The sequence below is a fragment of the Xiphophorus couchianus genome, chromosome 12 (assembly GCF_001444195.1).
Source record: "Xiphophorus couchianus chromosome 12, X_couchianus-1.0, whole genome shotgun sequence".
Classification (NCBI taxonomy): domain Eukaryota; kingdom Metazoa; phylum Chordata; class Actinopteri; order Cyprinodontiformes; family Poeciliidae; genus Xiphophorus; species Xiphophorus couchianus.
The window spans coordinates 31,114,620-31,139,247 of record NC_040239.1 but is presented as its reverse complement, the minus strand read 5'-3'; the positions used below and the strand labels follow the sequence as shown (position 1 = coordinate 31,139,247).

The window sequence follows — 24,628 nt, the reverse complement described above, 5'->3', positions numbered from 1 at the left end:
AAACAAGAGATGAAAAAAAGCACACAGTATGCAGGATAATGCTGCATAGTGTCACCTTTGGAATAAAACAGATTTTTTGTAAACCAGCAAATTGGAACCGTTGTGTGTGTGTGTCAGAGAGCGATAAAGAGCTGATATCCATCAGGTGTAAAAACACACATCAGTTCTGGATGAGAGGCGTTTTCCCCGTCTATTAGAAGCAAGTGAGCTAAAACTTTCAGACACAATGACACCATGTGGGGACTAAAGCAGCTCTGGTTTCTCTCCTTAAAGCTGCAGTACGTAACTTTTAGAAAGAATATGTTTTTATATATATGTATATATGTTAAAACTGTCGCCATCTTGTGACGGTTTGTTGTGAGAGAATCTGTAAAGGATGGATCTCATCCACCTCCTCTCTAACCTAATTCTGCCGTCTGAAGAAATGCACCACTTCTGACCTAAAACAACCAATCAGAGTCAGGAGGAGGGGCTTAGCACTGTCAATCAACCACATATGCTCACTGTTAAATGTGCTAATGGTGGAGAAAGAACTCATGGTTACAGGAAAACTGTTTATCTGCTGTCATTGGTGGCTGTGCTAACTAGCCTGATCATTCACAACAGGATATACTATACAGCACAGAGTGATTGACAGCGCTAAGACCCTCCTCCTGGTTCTGATTGTTTTTTTCTGGTTAGTGCAAGGAGACGACAGAGATCCATCTTTTCGCAGACTGTCTAATACTATACTGTCACGACATTGTGACAGTTTCAACAAATTTGTATGTAACTTTTTCTAAACGTTTGTAACTTTGTATGTAACGTTTTCTAAAAGTTACATACTGCAGCTTTAAAAAGCAGTTGAAGTAAACAGCCGACTGTGTTACAGGTGAAAGGTCATGGAAGTAGACGAGCTGTGAGCCATACAGAGAGCTGCATGACGGGTCTGACTGGACAGTTTGGACACACAAAGCACACCAGGAGAAACCAAGACATTTTTACAACAAAAACAAATAAAGGGCACAACAGAACAACAACAAAAAGAAAACCCAGACGTGGTACAATTACAGAGTAATATTCATATCAATTCTTCTACAACCAAAGACAACAAATGTAAAGATTCACCCCGATCTGACGACAGGCTTCCAGGATGCAGGACATCCTGGGACATTTAAAGCAGACTGAGCTACATGGTTTACAGTAAGAACACTTGATGGGGACGGCTGCTCGTCTTTCCCTCAGCTGTGACCCTGCTTAAGGCAAACGCAGAGAACAGCGGAGGAATAAAACACACATGGAACCTCATCCTGGGTTTAGACTCAACTCAATATCAATGAGCTTTTATCTTCACTTAGTAGCAGATTATTTGTTTTCTGACCATAATAGTGAGATTAGTACGGGTGAACTGATTGCAGTAACTGGACAATTACTAGTCTTTAAAAAGCCTCACCCGTCGATTCTGAAGTAGGCCAATATCGATTTTATTTTCACTGAAATGTTTGCTAAACGTAGTAAGAAAATCATTCAGTTGGTAACAGTAGGGTCACCATTAACTGAATGTGCAGACGTGACCTGGTGGGCGGCTCGGTCTATCAAAGAAGAACAGAAGAGGACATTGGCTGACTAGGTTTTGAGGTACAGTAGGTCAGATCAGTGGAAAAGATCAGCTTTACAAGTAAGCATCCACCGATCACTGATCTCCCAAAATGAAGGAAATCGGGACCAATTCATCGGTGTAGCCCTAGTGACTAGTTTACAGCTCTTAGTCTTCTGGTGTGTGGAAGGTTGGTTAATTATCATGACCACAATCAGCACAAAACAAAAGCCTACAGATAACTGATGTGGCTTCATTTATGAAATTTAAACAAAAAGATTTGATAAATTTCTGCAAAGCATTAGCAATGATGAAAGAACAGCTTAGTGGAGACAAAGACAAAGTGTAAAAGTCTCCCCAATAAAGATAATCACCAAAGTTAATTCTGATATTTCCCACCGAAACTAAGTCGAAAGAAAAAGAAAGAAAAGGACACGATGGAGTCTTTAAGGAGTCAGTCGTCACTTTGAGCATGCTCACAAGCACTACATCAGCCGCACAAACATTCAGAGGAAATCATGATCCTATTTACAGCAGCTCATTGGGAGTGCATCACAGAGTATCAAAGCAAAGAAAAGCTCGAATCAAAGAAGTACAAAGAGCTTGCCTGTCTTCATACCAGTTATAGTAAGATTCATTACAGTACACATGACTCCTCCTGGGGCTTCTTATTGGTTGGAGTGGAAATGAGAGCTGGGAGTCAGAATCCCAGGTTTCCAGATCCTGCTGTGGTTGGTGGGTTTCAGTGGAGGGTATGGCTTGTAACGCTGTTTTATGCATACACAAGGTAACCTTTTAGTTTTGATTCTTCTTTTTTTGTAATAACAGACCATAGTCCTTGCTGTTCTCCTGGGATTCAAACAAGCAGCAGCTTTTATAGCTCTTCATAATCCCCATCGTCTCTTTTGACAGAGCCGGTGCCTCCACCCAGAAAGTCCTCCAACTCGTCCACCTCCGTTTTCTTTGAGCGAGATTTCTTCTTCTTTTTCTCCTTGTCGTCTACCGCTGCCACTTCATCTTTTTCCTTTTTCTTGTGTTTCTTCTTGCTCTTCTCCTCCTCCTGTGTACAAGGCATGACATTCACATAAAAAAAAGTTTTTAACAATATAAAGATGGCGACTCTTTCTAATCCTTATCCCAACCACCATTCAAAAGCTGGTAGCTTCATAAACTACAGTAGCTTCAGCCAGCTCAATTAATAAATAATGATCAGCATCATCAGCATAATGTTGGATACTAAAAACAGAACATTACAACTTATGTTGAAAAATGTGGAGGGCACATAATGATTGTACAAAATATGATCTCTTTCCTCATCTAAAAATTAGGCAGATTCTCTGACCTTTCTTCCTATATTTTCTTGTTAGACACGTTTTTTTAAGATTTTTTTTCTGGGGTTGGATGCTTTGTAACTGTTATATAACCATACCAGTGTGGACCTCTTTTTATAACAGGGAGCATCTTAATGGCATCTGAAAAGCTAAAATTATGCCTGAACTACAGCCACAGGTCCCAGATGTGTAGAAAGGGAGGCAGAGGAAGGTGGAACCGCCTTCTCTATGGATCGTCACGGGGAACCTGAGCTCTGTCGACCAGCCAAAGCAAGCAGCACACTGAGGATTACCTTGCTGGATTCCTCTGATAACGTTAACATATTTCAACCTGTTTTATTATGTCAAAAACAGCAGAAGACACGAGTAGAAACTTCAGAAATTAGCTATATTACAAGAAATGACCACAGAGCAGGAGCATCCTCCTCCATATGACAGAAACCTGTCGTAATCAGATCTGTTGTGTTACAGCCCGCAGCATCAACACTGAAGTATTTTTCAGTGAATTAAATTTAATTGAAACAAAGTCTGTCTGGATGGGTTGGTGTGAAACCTGGAGGAAATATTTGTTGCTTATTGTGATTCCATACCTCTACCAGAGCAACAATAATTTTAGTCACAATATAACAGCTAGATGTGTGAGGATGAACTCAGATATACATCAGATAATCTATACTCTATGATAACACCAGTACCTCCTTGCTTTTCTTCTTCTTTTTTTTCTTCTCTTTGGACTGCTTGCTTTCTTTTTCTAGAAGAGGACAACACACACATCAGAAGAGGTTATTGGTTGATAGATGAAGCACATCTTAGGACAAAAACATGTTTTATAAAAAATGCTTCTGATACAAACATGTTAGTTCAGGTACTAAATGCGTCACCAGAGTTATTTGGAGCGACTGTCTGAAACACCTACACTGCTCATCTAGCACTTCCTGTCGCTGACACTCCGTCAACATGGTGGTAAACAGATCTGTGAGAATCACTGGTTTCTATAACAACCAGTTCTGATCTGTTTCCATGCACTTGTTTTTTTTATGTATTTGCATTAATATTCCATTAGGATTATATCAGTTGAAAATGTTCTCAAAATGTAAATATTATTGTTTATCACAATAATTTTTGAGACTTTAACATCCTGCAAAACTGCTCTTCTGGTGACAGACCTAATCACACGGTTCATAAAAAGTTGTGTGTTATTTGAACATATTGAATCCATAACTCTTCTGTAAAATCACCAACTACAATTTCCCCCAAAAACTGCATACATAGCCACTCCTAGTAGGAGGGACTTGTTGCTCTAACGCCTGAATAAGGCGGAATCGTCTCCTCTGATTGGCTGACAGATGATGAGTGCTAGTCCCATGGCTGAAGTATGAATGCATCTCATTTAACAGTTTCCAGCCATCGCTGCCATGATTTCTAATTATTTTTTGCATGAACAAACTCATTTGCATGAACAGCAATTTTGAAATTGTGTTTTTTCAATATCAGTAGAATATCTAAAATGTTTTGCACACATTTGTAATAAAAACGCAGCAACTGTCAGGACAATCAAGATAGAGCAAAGTGTCATAAATATCACTAGTGAGTGTCTCGTGCTATACATCCATAATGTTAATGCAGACCATGTAAACCTGATCTTACTGGTTATAATGGCAATAATTAGACTGGGACTGTCATTAAGCAGGTAATCCTAAACAACTGGTGTTGGTATTGGTGATAAAGAAATGTTGAAGAGTACACCCTTAGTAAAAAACATTAAGAAAGTAACAGCAGCATTTTGTCAGCTCAAGTCTCAGCATTATGACACCAACAGATAATAAACTACGGAACAAAGATCAGTGAAATGACAGGGAAACAAACTACACAGCTGTGTCCTGACTTGCCTTCCTGGTCCTCACTGCTGTCCTTTGCTGCTCGAGGTTCTTCTTGGATCCCCAGGCCAAACAGGTCAGCATCATCCTTGGGTTTGAAGGAAATCACAGTGGGCTTCAGCGGAACTAGAACCTTGGATAACTGCGTGTCCTCGTCAGAGAGGTCGGACAGAAGCTCATCTCTGACCGGAAAGGTGTCCTGTGCAAAATCAAAACAGTCCAACTACTAATGTTACAGGGAAATTCAAATTAAATTAAGTTTTTAGGGGGTTTCAAGCATTATTAATAGGAATGTATAGGTATGATAAATAAAAAAATATTAAGTTTTTCTACCTCTCAAGAAATAAATTGAATTTCCATAACAGAATGACACAAATTAAAAGTACAATTTATCGTAGATAAATATTTCTTGCAGCTATGTTGAAAATGTTTTTTTTTTATATTTTTACACAAATATAGACATCTCAGAAGAAAATAAATTCATTTTTATAATTTTAAGAATAGAAGTTAAAATTGTAATTCTATGGTGGGTATTTCTCAAAAGTAAGTTTTCTTCATGTAAAATTTGTGGCTCTAAGCAAGTTTCATTTAGCTGAACTTAGGGCTGCAGACGCTTGGTTTAGATGACTTAAACTCTGTTTTTTTTAAAAATTTGCTTTTGATAACCTTTGCGATTTTCGGGGTGTCTGATGCTTCCGACTCAAAGTCCGGGTCATCCATGACAAAAGAGAGCATCTGCTGGGCCACGGGAGCCTCGGGGTCTGTATCAGAGTCCTCTGCTCTGGGTGTGCTTCCCTTTTTCCGGGCCTGCTGTCGAGCCGGGGGCTCCGCAGCTGGAGTAAGGGTCAGGGAGATTGGTGCTGTGGTCTGGACTTTGAGCTCAGGAACTTGAGACGTCACCTTTGGTTTTGTGAGCTGAATAACTGGCCTGAAAGAAAAACACAAGCGGATGAGTGAAATTCTGTTAGTTCAAATGAAAACTTAAACGCTTAACAATATTTACTTCTTATCTGTTGTGAGCTGGTTAACGTCCAAGCTAGATGTCCTAGTCATATCTGTATGACTGTTTGGTTTTTTTCTGCAGAAGTGATTATTATCCCCATGTTTTATCTGCGTTATCAAATGCCATCAAGGTTGCATGCAGTTAAGAAGTCGTTGCCAAGAGATGTACAGATCCTGTCGTGTGTTTTCAAAGAAATTCTTAAAGTTGCAGTATGCAACTTTGATGAAAAAAAAATATTTTTTAGATATGGTATGAGACAGCCAGTTGAGGAAAATAATTTTTTCTTTTAGATATGACTGGCTGTATGAGACAGCCAGTTGAGGAAAAAAAAAAATTGAGCTCCTCTACCTTCACCCAGTCATCACTAGGTGATCTGCTATTGCAGCTGTTGCTGTTGCAGCCAGCACTGGCTGTCATTAATGTTAATTAATGTTAATGTTAATTAGTTAATGTTAATAGTTAGCATGACCACCGATGATGGTATATCAATGTTTATCCTGCAACAGTAAGCCGCTTCTCGACCAAGAGCACATTTAGCAGGGGAAACAAGAGGTTGACTGATGGCCCCCTCCTTCTGGCTCTGATTGGTTGTTTTTGATCAGATTGGTGGATTTCTCAGACTGCCAATAGTAGTTCAAAGAGGAGGTGGAGGAGATCCACCTTTTTGCAAGATATCTATCACGACCAGAGGTGCAAATGTAATTGTTTTTACTGGCCACTCAAACGTTTGAGTGTTTTTCTTTTTTGTGTGTAGAATGTTCCTTGACAACAAATCCCTCTGCAACACTGCAAGTGTTGCAGTTCCCATCTTGAAATGAAAGTGGATGTCAAAGAAACTGCTAGAGATGACTTTCCAGTGTTTTACAGAATATACTGTTTATATAAGAACATAATTATTCCCATAATAAGACCATATACCCATGTTAAATAAAGAGCTCTTCAACAAAGTAGCAGCTTAAAAATAAGTCTTGTAATCATTTCCTGTGTTGAACATTTCCACATTGTGGCTGCAACTCAACCAGATATTATTCAGTGAAGATCTGTCTCTGGTCATTATTAAATTATTATTATCTGTGGTGGAATTGGTCTAGGTCTGTTTATAAAGACTTCTGTATTTGAATAAATTGTGTGGTTGAATTCTAGTTTCTGCTGAGTTACTGAAAAATAACTTACGCTTTCAGATCAGGTTCACTGTCCCAGTCCTGGTCCTGTGTGACTGTGGGGGCCCCCTGCTCAGCCTCCTCCTCATCGCTGGTCAGAGAGATGTCCTTACTGTGGGGCCGGGCCTTCACCTGGGGGAGGCTGGGCTCGCTGTCGTCGGGATCCAGCTCATCCTGGTAGCCGGAGACCATCGGGTTTCCTCGGTTTTCTCCATCACTGTTTTACGACAGGACAAACCTTCTTCACATTATGTTCAAGTAGTGAGTGCGATGATTTCACTCAATGCCACCTTTACAAGCTGTAACCCGAACAAACAGTCATTATGGGGACGGAGCAGAGATGTTGATCCAGACGAGCGTTTGTTCATTATATGAACGTTAGAGAGAAGCTATAGTGTTAATAGATCTCACTGAAATGTGAAGGTTTGTTCTTTCCTTTAACATACGGCCTAAACTCAGACTTTGGTAAATCAAAACTGATAGTAATAAGTTAAGTGAGTTAAGTAGGTTTTAACTCAGGGATAAAATGTGTTGTTTTTACAGCTGATGTACTTATGCCTGACCTGGAAGATAAATTGTCCCAGTAATTATTGCGATAATCAATAACATTGTTGTTTTGAGACAATTTTCAAGTAGTAGAATAATTCAAGTTCATTCCCTCAAAGCCTAATGAACTTTAACTTTCTAAAGAAGACTTTTCAGTGGAAATAGACAACATTTTAAATATCCAAAACATGACAACCAAAAACAATGAATAAAGTGAAAATAAAGCCACAGAAAATGGATTATGAAGTCTCTGTAAACAAAATTGCCCATCAAAATGATTAATCATTAAAATGGAAATCATCAAGCTCCTTTTAACTGATCATGAAATTAATTGATTGTTTATTATGACAGACTTAGAACTTTAATTGATCTGACTAGTGGAGGTAAATGGAGATAGGAGTGCTGATATCATCAGTGATGTGAATGTCAAATGTATTTGTATAGCACATTTAAAAACAGCAGCAGTTCAGTTCACATTCAGTTTTATCACCATTAAAACTTTAAAACATTTTTGCCAACCAGGCCTTAATGTCATTCGGACATTTCAACAGAGGATTTATGTCAGCATAACAATGAAGGAAAGACCATGCTTCCTTATAATAGACCGCAGCGTTGGCGGGTTAATGAAAATAAAAGTGGCCCTAAAATTGAACCCTGCTTTACATCAGTTGCTCTGCCACAAATGGTTTGACATCCCCTCTTCTCCAAGTAAGAATAATGGACCACAAATGGAAAAGTACACAAAATGTTTTGAATGTTGCTTTTAAATGTTGATTCAAGTGAATCAGGAAACAGCAAGTCAAAGCTTTTCCATCCATCTATTTTCTTCCACTTATCCGGGGTCGGGTCACGGTGGTAGCAGCTTGAGAAGGGAGGCCCAGACTTCCCTCTCCCCAGCCACTTCTTCCAGCTCATCCAAGGGAACCCTGAGGAGTTCTCAGGCCAGCCGGGAGACATAGTCCCTCCAGCGTGTCCTGGGTCTTCCCCAGGGCCTCTTCCCGGTGGGACGTGCCCTGAACACCTCACCAGGGAGGCGTCCAGGAGGCATCGTAACCAGATGCACGAGCCACCTCAACTGGCTTCTCTTGACGTGGAGGAGCAGAGGCTCTACTTCGAGTCCCTCCCGGATGACTGAGCTTCTCACCCTATCTCTAAGGGAGAGCCCAGAGACCCTATGGAGAAAACCCATTTCGGCCGCTTGTATCTGCGACCTCGTTCTTTCGGTCATGACCCAAAGCTCATGACCATAGATGAGGGTAGGAACGTAGATCGACCGGTAAATCGAGAGCTTTGCTTTTTGGCTCAGCTCTCTCTTCACCACGACGGACCGGCACAGCACCTGCTTCACTGCGCCAATTCCCCTGTCGTTCTCCAGGTCCCTTCTTCCCTCATTCGTGAACAAGATCCAGCCGGTACCCATCAGCTGCTTCCGGAGTCCCACAGGCCAAAAAGGCCCGATAGAACTCTTCCTTCAGTCTGACAGCATCCCTCATCAAAGGTGTCCTCCAAAGGGTTCGAGGGTTGCCGCCACGACAAGCACCAACAACCTTCTGGCCACAGCTCCGGTAAGCCGCCTCGACAATGCAGGCACGGAACATGGTCCACTCAGACTCTATGTACTCCACCTCCCCCGAAACGTGTTCAAAGTTCTGCCGGTTCTGCTCCGCCTCACAGGAGAGTCTGCCAGATGTTCCCAGCAGACCCTCACAACACGTTTAGGTCAGCCAGGTCTGACCGGCATCCTCCCCCACCACCGGAGCCAACTCACCACCAGGTAGTCGTCAGTGGACAGCTCAGCACCTCTCTTCACCCGAGTGTCCAAGACATACGGCCGCAGATCCGATGAAACGATGACAAAGTTGATCATCAAACTGCGGCCTAGATGTCCTGGTGCCAAGTGCACATATGGACACCCGTATGCCTCAATATAGTGTTCGTTATGGACAATCCATGACGAGTACAGAAGTCCAACAATAGAACACCGCTTGAGTTCAGATCGGGGGGGATGGGGAGGGAATTCTTCCCAACCACCCCCCTCCAGGTGTCACTGTCATTGCCCACGTGAGCGTTGAAGTCCGCCAGCAGAACAAGGGAGTCCCCAGGAGGGGCACTCTCCAATACCCCCTTCAAGAACTCCAGGAAGGGTGGGCATTCTGAACTGCTGTTCGGCCCGTAAGCACAAACAGTCAGAACCTGTCCCCCCACCCGAAGGCGGAGGGAGGCTACCCTCTCGTTCACCGGGGTAAACCCCAGAGGTGTGACCAAGTCACTGTGTTGCAAGTCTCAAGTAAGTCTCAAGTCTTTGTCCTCAAGTCCGAGTCAAGTCTCAAGTAAAGACAGGCAAAAGTCGAGTCAAGTCTCAAGTCAGGAACCTTTAATTTCAAGTCATTTCGAGTCGTTTTTATTTTATTTATTTTTTTATTTGCAATTATACATAAAATTCAAATAATAGACCATTTGTTCGTTTTAAAATATGTATTTATCTCAAATGATAGAACATGTGTAGCTGAACACAAAGTATAAAAAACATTTTTAAATTGGACCACTTTATTGCCCAGTTCGGTTAAACTTGATATTCAATAAAAAAAGAGGAAAATGCTGACATTTCCACAGCACAATACAAAGAACCATAACAGCAGTTTTTTCCTCTTTTCTCTGACCTGTCAAAACAATATATTGTCAATATAATTTCCCAACGTAGATGTCTTCAAATACACCAACCATCCTTAGATGATACTAGACCCGGTTCATCATCATGATGGGACAGAGAGACTCTGTTCCCTGTGTTCAGGTCCAGAATCTGCTTTCTGTTCCGGAGCCCCGCTCCCTATCCACCGGCTTCCTGAGCTAACACGGTGCACATTATTTGTGGAGGCATTTGAAGGACCGGATTTATGGTAAATAATCACCAATTTAACCCGGAGTACACATGCTAACACGAAGTTAGCTAAAGTATCTTACAGCAAAAGAAAAGTGCCACCTACCGATCTTTGTGAAGCTTCAAATGCCGGACAAAGTTGGACGTCGTGGCATCTCCATCCGATATTCTCTTCTTGCATGTTTTACAAGTTGCAGTTCGTTTTTTAGTCGAAAGTTCATAACCTACGTAGCCAAAAGAAATTACTCGCGAAAGCATATTCGAGCAGTTATTTCGTATTTCGTTTCCTGAGCTCTGTAGCGTTTTTTTAAACGTCCAAAACCTGTTAATTTGATTGGTTGTGCTGCAGCTACGTACACATACATACATAAGGAGAGAGGAAAACCATAGTGACGGTCTGCGCATATTGATACGGAATGAGTGAAATTAATTAATGATGCCACTTTATAAATAATGTGTTTTAAATGTTAAGACTTTGAGTAAAAAATATCAAGTCTTTTCAAGTAAACAGCTTCAAGTTGAGTCAAGTCCCAAGTCAATGGCATGAAAGTCAAAGTCAAGTCCGAGTCTTTGAGCATTTTTTCAAGTCAAGTCTCGATTTTAACGACTCGAGTCCAAGTCATGTGACTCGAGTCCCCACCTCTGGTAAACCCCACGTACAGGCACCGAGATGGAGGGCAACAAGTATGCCCAATCCTGCCTGGCACCTGTCATCATGGGCAACTCCAGAGTGGAAGTATGTCCAGCCCCTCTCAAGGAGACTGGTTCCAGAACCAGAGTCATGCGTCGAGGAGAGACCGACTATTTCTAGCCGGAACCTCTCAGCCTCACACACTAGCTCTGGCTCCTTCCCCACCAGAGAGGTGACATTCCACATCCCAAGAGCCAGCTTCTGCAACCAAGGATCGGACCGCCAGGCCCCCCTCCCTCGGCCACCACTCATCACACAGTGCACCCGACCCCTCTGGTCCCTCCCACAGGTGGTATACCCATTGGAAGGGGGACCCATGTTTCCTCTTCAGGCTGAGCCCGGCCGGGCTCCATGGGTAAAAGCCCGGCCACCAGGCGCTCACCAACGTGCCCCACCTCCAGGCCTGGCTCCAGAGTGGGGCCCCGGTGACTCGAGTCCGGGCAAGAGAACATTAAGTCCATTGTTATAACTCATCATAAGGGGTCTTCAGGCTGCGCTTAGTGTGTTTCCTCACTGAGGACCTGTCTGCCATGGGTGACCCTACCAGGGGCATAAAGCCCCAGACAGCACAGCTTCTGGGGTCACTGGGACACTCAAACCCCTCCATGAAAAGGTGGAAGCCCATAGAGAGGGCTGCCACCTTTTCATAATAAAATGACAAATCTGTCAAGGGTTTTTCCTCAAAACCAGTTTTATGTAGCTAGTGCTAACTTTGTGTTATCACCGTCCAATTTGTAGCTGCTGACCAAAGACACTTCACTGTTGGACTACAGGAAGGAACCGCTGACACCAGGAGCTAGGGGCGGGCTTATGGAGAGCAGCAGCCAATCAAAATTTGATCAGAACCTTGTTTAAAACAACGGTGTCATAAACTAATAAATGCCATTTACCTAGTTTTACCAGTATGAGCATTACGGATTTTAATAAAAGTAAAGATATTCTCAAAGCACTTAAACAACCAACTAAATGAGCGGTTTACAGTATAGACTGTCTGCCCTTCAAAGATCACCGACCATGCATGACATTTAAGTAAATTCTAGACTATAAGCCGCTACTTTGGAGTTCATTAGGTAAATTTTTTTTGCATGTTAAAAAAGGGAATTTTCTTTTATACGAGTTTGTGTGAGGCAATAACATTTAATCCAAGACAACCAAGGTAAGCTGATTTAAAGCCAGTGAGCTTCTCACCTGTCGCTGTCCACAGCTGCAGCCGGGGCGGGTTGGGGAACCTTCCTCTTAGATGGGACACCGTCTTCCAGGAAACTCTTGTCCAACCTTTCATCTGGCACAAAATCATCCACACTCTGCACCTTAGCGGGACACACGGGGGCAGGAGGGTCTTCTGAGGAAGACATTTAGACAATCAAGAACATGAGCTGCACTCCAGTTTGTCCCAGTGTTCAAAAGTTCCCATCACAACATTTCCTCATCTAGAACAAAGCCTCAACAAAGCTGGGGGGAAAAAAAAAAATCACATGACATTCCAACTTCAGTAAGGCCTTTGATTCTTAGGAATGCTCTGCATTTTCTAACTGCCAAGTCTGAAATCTCATGACTAATTACTAGGGTTCTTTCATTTATGGCTAAATCCATTCAGATTAGGATTTTAAAATATTTAGGTATACAGAAATAAGGTAGGTTTATATAGAGATATGTTGTCAAATAAAATCTAATCTGGTAATTATATTATGTTTCAAGGTAATTAGGTTCTAAAAGTGACGCACACTCTCTATAGGAAACATGTAGGTTGTGATCTTTACGGGACTGAATCTAAAACTGAAAGAACAACAAAAACACAAACATATGTGGTGCCTTGCAAAATTATTCAGATCACTTAAACTTTCACAAATGTTGACATATTTTTATGTATTAGACCAAAACAATGAAGTGGACAACAGCAGAGAGCCACAACCGCAGAGATCTGCTGGGAAGAAGAAAGAGGAAGAAGAAAGAACCGTTGAAATCCAAGAAAAGTTTTGTTTGCATCCAGGCAGGTCCAGAATACAGAAATAATCTGTTAGAATATATGTTAGGATATGAACATGTGATTAAGGTATGATAAAGTGAGACAGAACAAATCTTGTGTTTACAAATGTTTTGTAAAAAACAACAAAACAGTTATTTAAAAAATCTGATTCAAAATAGATAATCATATTAGGTCAGGTATCGTCATGAAATATCTGAAAATAAATCAATTTCATATTCTCAATCAGCAGTGATGTGAATATTCTATTCTTCCATAACTATGAATCTGACGTGACATTTTTAAACATAATGCAAACAATTTCCAGTCATAAAATGGATACTCCTTCTACGTCCCTTTATCTCATCAGAGATGCTCCTCTTCTTTTCGACAAACATCCCATTTGAATGTAAAATATTACACTTCAAACGTAACTTAATATGTAGGTAGATCTCAGCAAATTAGAAAATTGTGAAAAACTTCAAAATTTTCTGTCACTCATGTCGGAACTAGATGGGAACAGATGCGCAAGAGAGGTTGTCAGTCTTTCCTTTAGCACTTCCTGTTAGATAACCCTAATCAAATTAAAAATAAGGTTTCATGTACATTTGATAAAGATGGCCATTAATCTGTAATCCTCGTATGACTGCGGGATGGTCCTTCACTCTTGAAGTAGATTATTATTTGCTGTGCATTCTTATGTTTGATTAATTCTGCTTATTCTTATTACTCTTAATCAGTACCGAGTGCACATATACAGTATATTAATTTGATTAATAAATGTGTACTTTAATTCAGTTTGTAGATCAATGTGATTTTTCTCCGTCTGTGGATAATGCGTTTTAATTTCACTGAAACAGATTCGATTCATGGGCTTATAATAATTGATTATTCAACAGGAAAGGAAGATAGATGTGTTAATGGTGAACCTCACGAGACTGATTATTATTATTAAGGATGCACAATGTTAGAAACGCTTAGGATTAGAATATCAATCTGTTTTTTTTGTCCACAGTTGAGCCTCCATCACTCTGACCTTCAGCATGTTGGCCAATGTCATTGTGTCTGATCTGAACATCTGCTGTCCTGAGACTGTCTAGCCAGATACATATGACAGTTATGACCAGGCTTATCTAGTTAGAAACATATTTTCAGAAGTTTTCAGCTTTTGTTCCATTTTCCTATAACACTAAAAGATTGAGTTATTTTTGCCTTTGTTATGGAATCATCTGTGAACCCTGAGCTCTTGTGGAATTAAACCATGCATAAATATAAGTAGGAGGGTTTTCTTGTCAGGCCTGACATTCACACAGAAATGTGTAAGACAGCAATAAATAAATATCTGAGAATGTTTTATTTCAGCATTAATAAAGACCAATGTAAATGATTTTTTTTCTAGTTATTACAGTTAAAAGATGCAGTTAATCAGTGCTGCGCACACAGCTGGTCACCTCACCTCCTCGTCACCATCATAGTGCAGCACCAGGCCTAGCAGACCTAGAGCTGCATGCCAGTACCATGCTATGTGTGCAACTCACAAAATGTATGCTAAAATATTAGAAGGGTTGTACTGAGTAGTAGTTTCTATAAGGAGCTCAGCAGATGAGCAGATCCACCAGATTTTTGCAAATTGCTGTTGCTGCTAGTCTGAAGGAGCTGAGTGGTGGAGATACGGGGCAGGGCTGCTATAACCATTTTAGTTAACAGGCCGATGAACATGAATAAATAAGAACCGACTTTCTGTTCATTACTAGTAATTGTACAAGTTTTCACAGGTGGAACAGCCAGCCTCGTCAGTTTAAACTTGTCCATGTGAGGTTTAAGGAGGGCCAGAAATGATCCACTGCTATAGTGAGGAGTGGCTGAGTAGAGCATTAATGCTGTATAAGCAAACCTGGGTAACTTTGCTCACCTGGTGCAGCAGCAGGGGCCTCAGCAGCAGGAGATGAACCAAACCAACGGGAGATGAAACCGCGTTTCTGGGGGCCTGAGACCCCAGGCGCAGCTGATGATTGCTGGTGTTCAGGTGATTGAAGTGGAAGTTTTGCCTCAGCCATAGGGGAGGTCGCCCCACTAGCCACTGCAGTAGGGGGTGCAGGGGAAGACGCAGATACAGATGGAGACTGAGGAAGCATCTGGGAGGGTAGCGGAGGCTGTGGAGTGCTGGGGCTGGAGCTGCCAGTGGAAGCACCGCTGGGGGGCACGATGGGGGACTGGGAGCCAGAGGAGGGGCTCTGACCGTTGGCTGGACCAGGGGAGGCGTAGCCTTTACTGCGAGACTCCAAGTTCTCCAAGAAGCTGGAAAGTTCATACAAGAAATTTCATGAGAAAAAAAAAGAGTTGTCAAGACAACTTTTGTATGTGTTGTCTATGTGACATTACAAAAAAAATCCTAAACTTTCTCTTGTTTGTTTCCCAAACAGACTAAAGAAAAGTAATTTTCACTATGCATGATCCATCACAAAGACCTGCATGCATCTAGACAACACTTAAACGTCAGCATCAGATGTTCCAGGTGGAACAACAGATGTGCTGCCATCAACCGTAGCAACATTCAGAGTGTCAAGACCACACCTGTGCTCTATTTTTATCCCTAACCCTCAGAGCAGAAACAGCTCCCCCTAGTGGCTCTGCTGCTCAATGCACAATCAAAAGGGAAAGAAACCACTTTACATCTCATAGTTCTGGTCTTCAGTCTCCTGCTGGACAGTAAGCTCCTCCAGGGTGGCATCCATGTCCAGCTGGTTGGTCTCCAGTTGTCTCAGGAGGGTCTCTCTCTGCGCACACACACATAAATTTATTTAAATGTAAATGATCAAATACAGCTATAGGTAATATATTAATGACTGAATCCTTCTAAATTTGACTAATCCAACTATTGCTGGGAAAATGCTAAAAGCTAACCTGCAGCTGTAGGAAGGGGATATTGAAAAACCTGTGCAGATACTTCAACCCAAAACCATTCTTCATAGAAGACTCGGCATAGTGGATGTAGGATGATCCCATTGGTCTGTAAAAAACATGAGTTATTTATCCAGTAGATCTTAAGAGTTCATTCAGACTATTATTGTGTCATCTGTGTGATGCAGACCCCCCAACTCAACATTTACACTTGCACATGAAAAATAGCTTCTAACCAATGTGCAATTGTACAATCGTACAACATTGAAAAGCAGAAGCAACCAACAAGAATGCAGCAAGTCGTTTCTGGACAGTATTTAAACAACAAAACACTTGTCTTTTCCAGCAGCCATTGTACAGCGCAAACGGCAGCAAAACCAGCTGGACCTTCTAGGTTGCTAGAAGCTGTGCTTGGATGGGGTTGCTAGGCAGGTTGCTGGAAGGTTTATAAAATGGCTCATTTTCCAAACCCCAAAAAATATAGTTATTCCCAAAAAAAGGTTGTGTGTTTTTTTAAAGACACCCAGCCAATTTGAGAAGCAGCTGAGACCCAAATGGAAGTATAAAAACAAGCAAAATGTTAATTTTCTTTAAAGGTCCCTTTTAATACAATCAATCAAGCTATTGAGTTTCTCCAGATAGATCTGAAAACATTACCTGTTTAGTCCTGCAATAAAGTCTCTTATATCATCGGGGAGAATGACACGATGTTCCCCCATGTCCCTGTGGTTTCCCAGGACACAAACCGGAACATGGGTGGGTACTTTAGGCAGTTCTCTCAGGATGTAGTTGAAAGTCCTGAAATTTACAGAATAACATTATTTAGCAGGTGAGAGCAAGAAAACAACAAACCCTGAATAACACTTATGGTTGGCCTTCAGCTTGAGGCTGAAGGCCAACATGTCAGATTGACTTGATTTAGTTTGGACCAGATACAGCAACCTGACATATGCACCTTTGTGCTTTATTGTTTCCTGAAGTTTTATCATTTAATTAAATAACTCAATTATTTTTACTAAATTTGTATGTTAAGTTCTTTAGGAAACTTGTCAGGTATTGAAAACATATTTTGACTAATCAACAATGGAAACCAAAGTAAGCAGCAGTAAGAGAAAACCTAAAAATATGACTGTGCTTTTTCTTTGACACAATATGGATAATATTCTGATGACTATTAAAAAGTTTAAGTAATACACTATGTGAATAGCTTCCTCTTTATTTTAACAAGTTTCTTGCCATTCTGGACTGTTCAGGAAATAAAGTAAACTGAAACCTTTATTGTCAATATGTTAATTGAGCTCAAATAAATGGTGACAGAGAGATGGACAATTTAAGCATTATTGATAAGAACTGTGAGAATAATACAACCGACTAATCACTGGATCATCTTATTTTAGCTAAAAATCTAAAATATTCAGATTGATTAAACTTGACCTGGAGAATTTTGCCCTGAAGAGAGTCATAAAAACTTTATTCCATAAATGTTTTTGACATTGGAACCATTTTAGAATCAAGTCAAATACAAATTCTGAAATATATAGATTACTCAAGCTTGGATACACCACTCCTGACCAAAAACAACTAATCAGAGCCAAGAGAAGGGTCTTAGCGCTGTCAATCAACTTCATGCACTTACTGCTCAATGTGTTAATGGCAGTGAAACAATTTGGCGTTACAGGGAAACTGTTTATCCACTGCCATCGGTGGCCATGCTGCTAACCTGAGCATTCATGACAGGCTGTGCTAGCTGCAGCATAGCAGAGGGGAGGGCATAAGCAGCACTACACAGATGTTACAACCCGCCTCGTGGCTCCGAGTGGTTGTTTCCGGTTAGCACTGGAAGAAGGCAAAGGAGCCGGATTTTTTCACAGATTATCTGTCTCATACCAAACTGTCACAACATGGTGACAGTTTCAGCAAATATGTACATTTGTTATCAAAGTTAAGTACTGCAGCTTTAATACTTCAGAACTTCACATGATTCAAATACAATAGAACCTTTTCTGTTCCTGCAGAGAGTCACATGAAAGAGTTCTCTGACTATTGTGGCTCACCACTGCTTTGTTATGTCAAACATCATGATGACACCATTGCAGTTCTTGTACACATCCAGGAACTCTGCATCCAGGGCCACCTCATCTGACTGCAACACAAACATTTAGAACAATTTAACAATCACGCATCCTGGTAGTGAGCCTGACCACATGACAGCCGTGTGATAATCACCTCTTGCGGCTCATTCTCCAGTTTCAAGTTGTCTCCGCGCCGTTTGCCTTTTCCTGAAAGAACAAAGACACAAGTTAAGACAATAAGAGAGGGAAGTCAACATAAGGCTTTAAAGTCTTCTGCCGTCTGTTAGTTTGCAAGTTTTTCATCATGACTAAAGCAAGCACAGCAATTCATCCGCTTTTCTCTGTGAAAAGCTCCCTGCTCACAGTAGCCTTAGCATCAAGCCAGGGCTCACACACAGCGGATGTTCAGCCTCTACATGGCAGAAGGAAAACAAATAAACGGCAGTCCTGAGCACAGCAAAACCTCGACTCTACGGACTTTCAGATTAAAGTGGGAGGAGCCAGGGCACACCCAAAGCACACACGGGTTTCTATGCATTACAGTCACGCTCACCTCCACCTTCAGGAAGAGGGTATTTTTGGCCTGAGATGAGTGCAAGAGAGGTGTAAGAAAGACAACATCAAGACTGAGGACAGAAATGAACCAGCACACTGAGCACAATTCAATAAAACATCAACATCTCATAGCTGAGTTCCCTCAGTCAAAATGCCTCTGAGCTGATGTCAACACTTACCTTTGTCCACCACGTCCCACACCTCCACCTTCACTATGTCATCAGTGGCTGAGCACAAAACAAAGATTGGACTCATTAGTATTGTTTTAAGGAACAAAGGAACAGAAACATGGGGTTTATTTGACTTTAATATGAATTAACTATACTGGAGCAGGAACATGTCCAATACATACACGTACAGACCAACAGCCTCTAGGGCAGGGGTGTCAAACTCCAGTCCTCAAGGGTCTGTGTCCTGCAATTTTTAGATGTGCCTCTGCTGCACCACACCTGAATAGAATAATTAGGTCACTAGTACTGTAAGGCTCTGGAGAACTGATTTACACAAGGAGGAGGTGATTAAGCCATTTCATTCCAGTGTTTGTACCTGTGGCACATCTAAAAACTGCAGGACAGCGGCCCTTGAGGACTGGAGTTTGACATCTGTGCTCTAGGGAATACACGGACTGCTGTTCAGTTAGTGATGCTAACCATGCTAAGTGCTAAAATAAAAGGCACAAGACTGCTTAAAATGTGATATGTCTTATCATTTAGTTTCTTTAATTAGTGTATTTAAATTTAATTAAATTAGGCATACACCTGAGTTAGTTGTTCCACCTGAGTTAGTGACTAGGGTTAAGTCATTGCCACTGATACTAATATAAATAATTCATCAGTGGTCATGGTAGAAAACAACGATTTAGCTGCTGCTGCTAATTAGAGCTCTGAAGGAATGGACAGGTCACAGCTTTTCAAATTCTATTCAACAGTACTTTATTGATCCAAAACAGAAATTAACTGTGTATGTGTAAATCATTTAATCAAAGAGTTATTGTATATGGTGGTGCCTGTGGGTAGGAAAGACCTCCTGTAGCAGTCTGTATAACAACAAATTTGAACAAGCCTCTGACTGAAGACACTGTTTTTTCTATGACAATCTTATGAAAAGTTTGGTCAGGGTTGTCCATCCATTTCTTTTATATTAAAAACTCAGAGAAACAAGCACTACTCACAAAAAGTCAGGGATGAACTCCAGGATGATCCTAAAAATTCCAGGTTCTCTAAACCTTTAGTGCACATGTCCAGCTGTTCAAAGCTTCAGTACGTTTTGCACAACTTGCTGTTCTCTAATGAGGAGCTTGGATTAACAACATAATCCACAACAGGTGTTTGATCCATGAAATCACCAATACGATCCCTGGTTCAGTCAGAACTGGTATTTATAGAGCTCTTTCATGTTGTGACATTGGCTGTCCTACAACAAGAGGCAAGCCACGCCTCAGCAGACAATAAGTCGACTTGTAAAGAACAGGAGATGTCGTCAAGATGGAACTGATGCTCAACGTCACATGACATGTTACATAGACCCTGACAAGTTTTATTATGGTGTATCCACCAGCAGCTGTATTCCCATTTACCATATAATTGCACGAATTGGAATTACAAAAGTAATTGTACTTAAAAAAAACCCCTCACATTTAAAAAAGAAAAATTGTGCCAGGATGAGGTGGTTTTTTCGGCCGTATCAAAATGATCGGATTTCGCAAAACACTTATTTTGCATAACAAGAATGATGGAACTGCATGTTTTTTAAATGACTTATCATATCAACAAACTTATTCACATGGGATTTTAATTGCGTTTCTTAGTTAATGGAAACTCTGCAATTGCAAAATTGTGGGTTTTTTTTTTTGAATAGCAAAAAAAATAAATAAAAACAAAGTTTAGCACGCATTTGCAATGGAAACACAGTTGCTGATGATGGTTTTTGTTTCAACACATCGAGATGAGGAGATCATTGCTGCTTTTACTGAAATGACCTACTGTATCATACAATATCATCATATCATCAACTTTTTCGAAATTTAACCTGAAAGCCAAACAACCCAAACTTCTTATGAGTAGTGTTCCATGTTTCTGTGAAGGATCTCTACCTGAAACAATAAGTGGTGGAGAGAGGAAATCTATCCTGGCTAAGGAAGAAACTAACACTCTCTAAATGGTTGCTAGCTCTGATGACCTGTTGACATGTTTTACCTTGATATGGAGCCACTGGAATAAAGCACCAGGCACAAACAGCAGATGTCAAAAATTTATCCCAACAGGAAGGTAACAAAGGCAGCATCCTGGAAATAAAAACTATCTATGATAGTCAAAGAAGATGCGACTTACTTTTGTAATTCCAGTGAATACTTGTGACCTGGATCTCCTGAGTGGGTAAGTACTCCTCCACAAACTTCTTCCCCTGCAGTCGGTGCCATAAAGTACTCTTCCCAGTATTTCTGTCTCCTCGGATGACTATTTTCACTTAAGTGGGGAAAAAACAAACAAACGTCACGATAGTTGCAGCACCATCTTTGGCAAAGATGGAAACTTTGCTCAACATATTTGACACATTCGTCTTACTGTTATATTGGACCCCTTTGGCGAAGCGCCTTTGCAAACTTTGGTTCATTGACTGCAGTCCTGCTGGAATGGTTTTCTCCCGGAGCTGCCCCGGCTCAGATCCCACCAGCTTCTTCAAAGCTGAAAACATTTTTGAGGTCTCAGGCGGCGTAGAGAGGAGTAAAATCACTGAGACGCCACTTAATGAGATTCCTTTTGTAAGAACAGAAGGAGCAGTGTAGAACCGTGTCCTTGTAGCTGAGAAGTTAGGGCTCCATGTTTAGAAAGAGGTCAAACAAATTATTATGGATCAAGTTTGACTTCTGTTAAATCTGACTGGATGTTCCTTCTTGGTCATCAGTGGTGGGAATCAAGAACATCGTCATCTGTGATTAGAAAAAAAAAACAAAAAAATAAATTGTTGGTAATCACTGGTTATCACTTTAAAGACAAATCAAACCTTATTTGTCTAGAAGAGGTCTTTTCAGAGTTTTTGATAAGTTGCTTATAGCTACAGATTACTGCAATGCTTTAGAAAAATAAAGATCTAGGCACGAAAGCTTCTCTATTGTACATCAGGCCAAATTAAAAGGCTCAAATATATAGACACACTTGTATGTCTATATCTGAATGGACATTTGACCACCGGTTCTTTCAGAAATGTCAGGGGTAAATTAAATGGGGTAGTTTTCTGGACTGGACCCTTTGGGTTTCTCCTGAACATCCTAAATGATTTCCATTCATCCAAGATGGATAGTTTTAATCTTTGTCATTGTGGTGAAACATCAGTCACTTCATATACAGCTGTTTGAACTGGTAATCAGGAGTTGTTCAAAAATGACTCAAAAATACTGTTCCAGCTGATGTAAAACTGTAATTTTCATTGTCAAACATTGAATAGATTCCAGGGCAATTGGGCAACCCAAGGAGCGCTGTCAAACAAATCTCTTTGTTTCCAAAAAAACCCACAAGCTGTGGTCAATCATGATCACTAAGACGTTAACAGACGTTGGCTTTCTCAAGTTTATGAAATTCTAGCACCTCAGTACCACTTATTAAAACTTTTAGGTAAATACATGCAAATATTTCAGCCTGTATGTAGAATTTTGACCCTAGATGGATAAGAGAAAATTCACAGTAAAATCAAACTGGGACCCCAATTTCTATTTTTAAAAATCATAGGAGATGCATAATATATAATTATTTCATCTGCAACTCAAGTAAAACAAATCATGAAGCTTAAGCATTCAAAGGTTTTATGTATTTTTCCATTATGGCTTAATTTTCATTTACCAATAAAAGTATTGGTAAAGAATGCGTGGCTTTGAGTATTGGAGGTCAGATTTAAATCATCTGGGAGTCAAGTGAAAACATTCATTCATACATCAAATGAATGTTCATGTGTGAGACCTGCACCTGTACTGAATAGTAATCATCTCTGATTAATCTGAATAGTAATCATCTCTGTACTGAATAGTAATGCATCCAAATATTTGCCCAGATGTATAGACTACTTTTGTTGTCCTTGATCCACAAGCCTGAAATAAATTCAGTGACCAAGATGCTAAAGCAACTTGGTATCAGTGCGGATGTTCCACAATATAAAAATACAACAATTTCATTCATTTCCTTGCATCATGCAGCCTTAATATGCACTTTCTTTTCAACTGCACATCCTATCTATTACCGGAGGAAATCATGATGAAAAACATTTTCCGTGTCAGTGGTCAGGAGGATAGAGCTTAAATGCCTGGATGTGTAGCTGCAACTTCACAAAAATTACATCATGGCCTTTCGTTCATTCATCCAGATTGTTTGCATTAATCTTTTCTTGCATCTAAAACATTTTAGAAGATCAACCAAAGCAAACAAACCTCCCATAAATCGATATATATTTTTGCTGTATTTTAGCCAGAAGCCAGAGCCTACTACTGTCACACAACGGAGAACATGAGAGGCTCCACCGGGTAAGATGATGAGGTCAGCTGACCCTCTTCACAGCGGCTCCAGTGACAGTGTACTAGTAGGTGGCTCATTAACATATGATTAAATATTACAATTTAAGACACATTAAGCTTACAGTTGTGATTCTTTGTTTATCTCTATTATATATAAGTAATGGAGAGGACACAATGTCCAGAAAACATCCTATCTCGATCATAACAAGTAACCAAATTAGTACAGTATTCATGTCCATTCATTTTAAAGAGACACCAACTCAATTTCAACCAGCGCTGAATGCTATGATATTAACACACTTCCTCGCCATTATTCACTTTCCTATTTTCACCGTCGTTCAGTTAGCATTAGCGGTCTATTCACTTCGCTCCGTGAGTACTCTGCTAATTATACACTTATGGTTATAAAACCCAAATATGTATACTACGTACATTACTGGCTTCAAACAGAGATGAGATAGCCAAGGTTACTACGTACTGTTACCCTAGATAAAGGAGGTAACGTTATCCCCCAGCTCAGTTTTAGCTAGCTCTTCCAGCCGCTGTATTATTAGCTTAGCGTTTCTAGCTCGCGGCTCCATAACAGCACACAGCAGCTGCCCTCAGCTCCGCTGCGTCGCCATTAATACTCACTGCTCTGTAATGAGGAGGGGGACCTGCATCTTTTTCTCAAAACATCTGTCAGACGTCCATCCCGACACAGGGAAAGCAGCCACATTCCTTCGCAAAGACAGCGGGCGCGCAGAGCTGGCATCAAGCGTGGCGCAAAACTCTGTAATGTCCGATAGGACCTTCAAAATAAGAGCAGGCATTTAAGTTTTTACAGAGATTTTAAGTTTACACATTATAACAGGCTTTTGTGGAAAATAACGGTGTTGCTTACAAAACATTAGGCACCACTTAAGTTTATAAGAATACAATATTATAATGAACTGTTTCCATTTAACTCAGTGATTTAATTGATGTACTGCAATTATTTTTGTTTTATTTACTGTTCAATCTAGCTCACTGGTACAATTTTAATTCTAGAGCTAAATTAAAGTGTCTTTATCTAAACTTCTTATGAGTCATTGCAGATAAAACAATGGGGAGACTCTTCTGCAGTGGTCTGATTTGCACTAAATCCGAAGAAACCTCTGACTGAAGACAGTCTGGGTCTGTCCCTTTGTGTAGACCGCTATTATGTCTCCAGTCCACTGTGTTTTCCAGGTGAATACAGAGATACTAACACTCCTTCAGCACATTTGCTTAAATTTGATGAGAGATGACTGTCTAAATCACAGGTGTCAAACTCCAGTCCAGGAGACACACTGCCCTGCAACTTTTAGATGTGCCTCTGCTGCACCACACCTGAATAGAATAATTAGGTCATCAAAGCTCTGGAGAACTGATCTACACAAGGAGGAGGTAATGAAGACATTTCATTCCAGCGTTTTTGTACCAGTGGCACATCTAAAGACTGCAGGACAGTGGCCCTTGAGGACTGGAGTTTGACTCCCCTGGTCTAAATGGAGGTCAGAGGGGTCAGCATTGGGAGGTTTCAGTGGGAAATTAGGTTTTGGGTGCATTACCAT

The 24,628-nt window shown here is 40.7% G+C and overlaps 1 protein-coding gene across 3 annotated transcripts; it reads right to left on the bottom strand.

Annotated features, from left to right (window-relative positions):
• Positions 1-311: 311 nt before the first annotated feature.
• rabl6b (RAB, member RAS oncogene family-like 6b) lies at positions 312-23,839 on the bottom strand. Of its 3 annotated transcripts, none has more exons than XM_028033578.1 (17): positions 23,688-23,839; positions 21,118-21,482; positions 20,884-21,018; positions 18,733-18,780; positions 18,552-18,581; positions 18,153-18,205; positions 17,981-18,069; positions 16,584-16,724; positions 15,930-16,035; positions 15,699-15,802; positions 14,938-15,323; positions 12,251-12,404; positions 6,961-7,164; positions 5,451-5,712; positions 4,797-4,983; positions 3,603-3,658; positions 312-2,636 (listed from the first exon to the last, which is right to left on the bottom strand). In XM_028033578.1, exons 2-17 carry the CDS (start codon positions 21,245-21,247, stop codon positions 2,451-2,453), a joined length of 2,271 nt encoding a protein of 756 aa, XP_027889379.1. In that variant the 5' UTR covers positions 21,248-21,482; positions 23,688-23,839; the 3' UTR covers positions 312-2,450. The 3 variants fall into 3 exon arrangements, with proteins under 3 accessions (XP_027889379.1, XP_027889380.1, XP_027889381.1); XM_028033579.1 differs by having other exon boundaries at positions 12,251-12,401; XM_028033580.1 differs by lacking the exon at positions 18,552-18,581.
• Positions 23,840-24,628: the final 789 nt, after the last annotated feature.

What these genes read in the sequence shown, in the direction of transcription:
- rabl6b (XM_028033578.1), bottom strand. Translation starts at nt 21,247, where the DNA reads ATGTTTTCAGCTTTGAAGAAGCTGGTGGGATCTGAGCCGGGGCAGCTC. An exon ending in GTGGGACGTGGTGGACAAAG is followed by an intron (nt 18,582 to 18,732) that starts GTAAGTGTTGAC and finishes CACTCATCTCAG; the next exon opens with GCCAAAAATACCCTCTTCCT. An exon ending in TGGAGAATGAGCCGCAAGAG is followed by an intron (nt 18,070 to 18,152) that starts GTGATTATCACA and finishes TTTGTGTTGCAG; the next exon opens with TCAGATGAGGTGGCCCTGGA.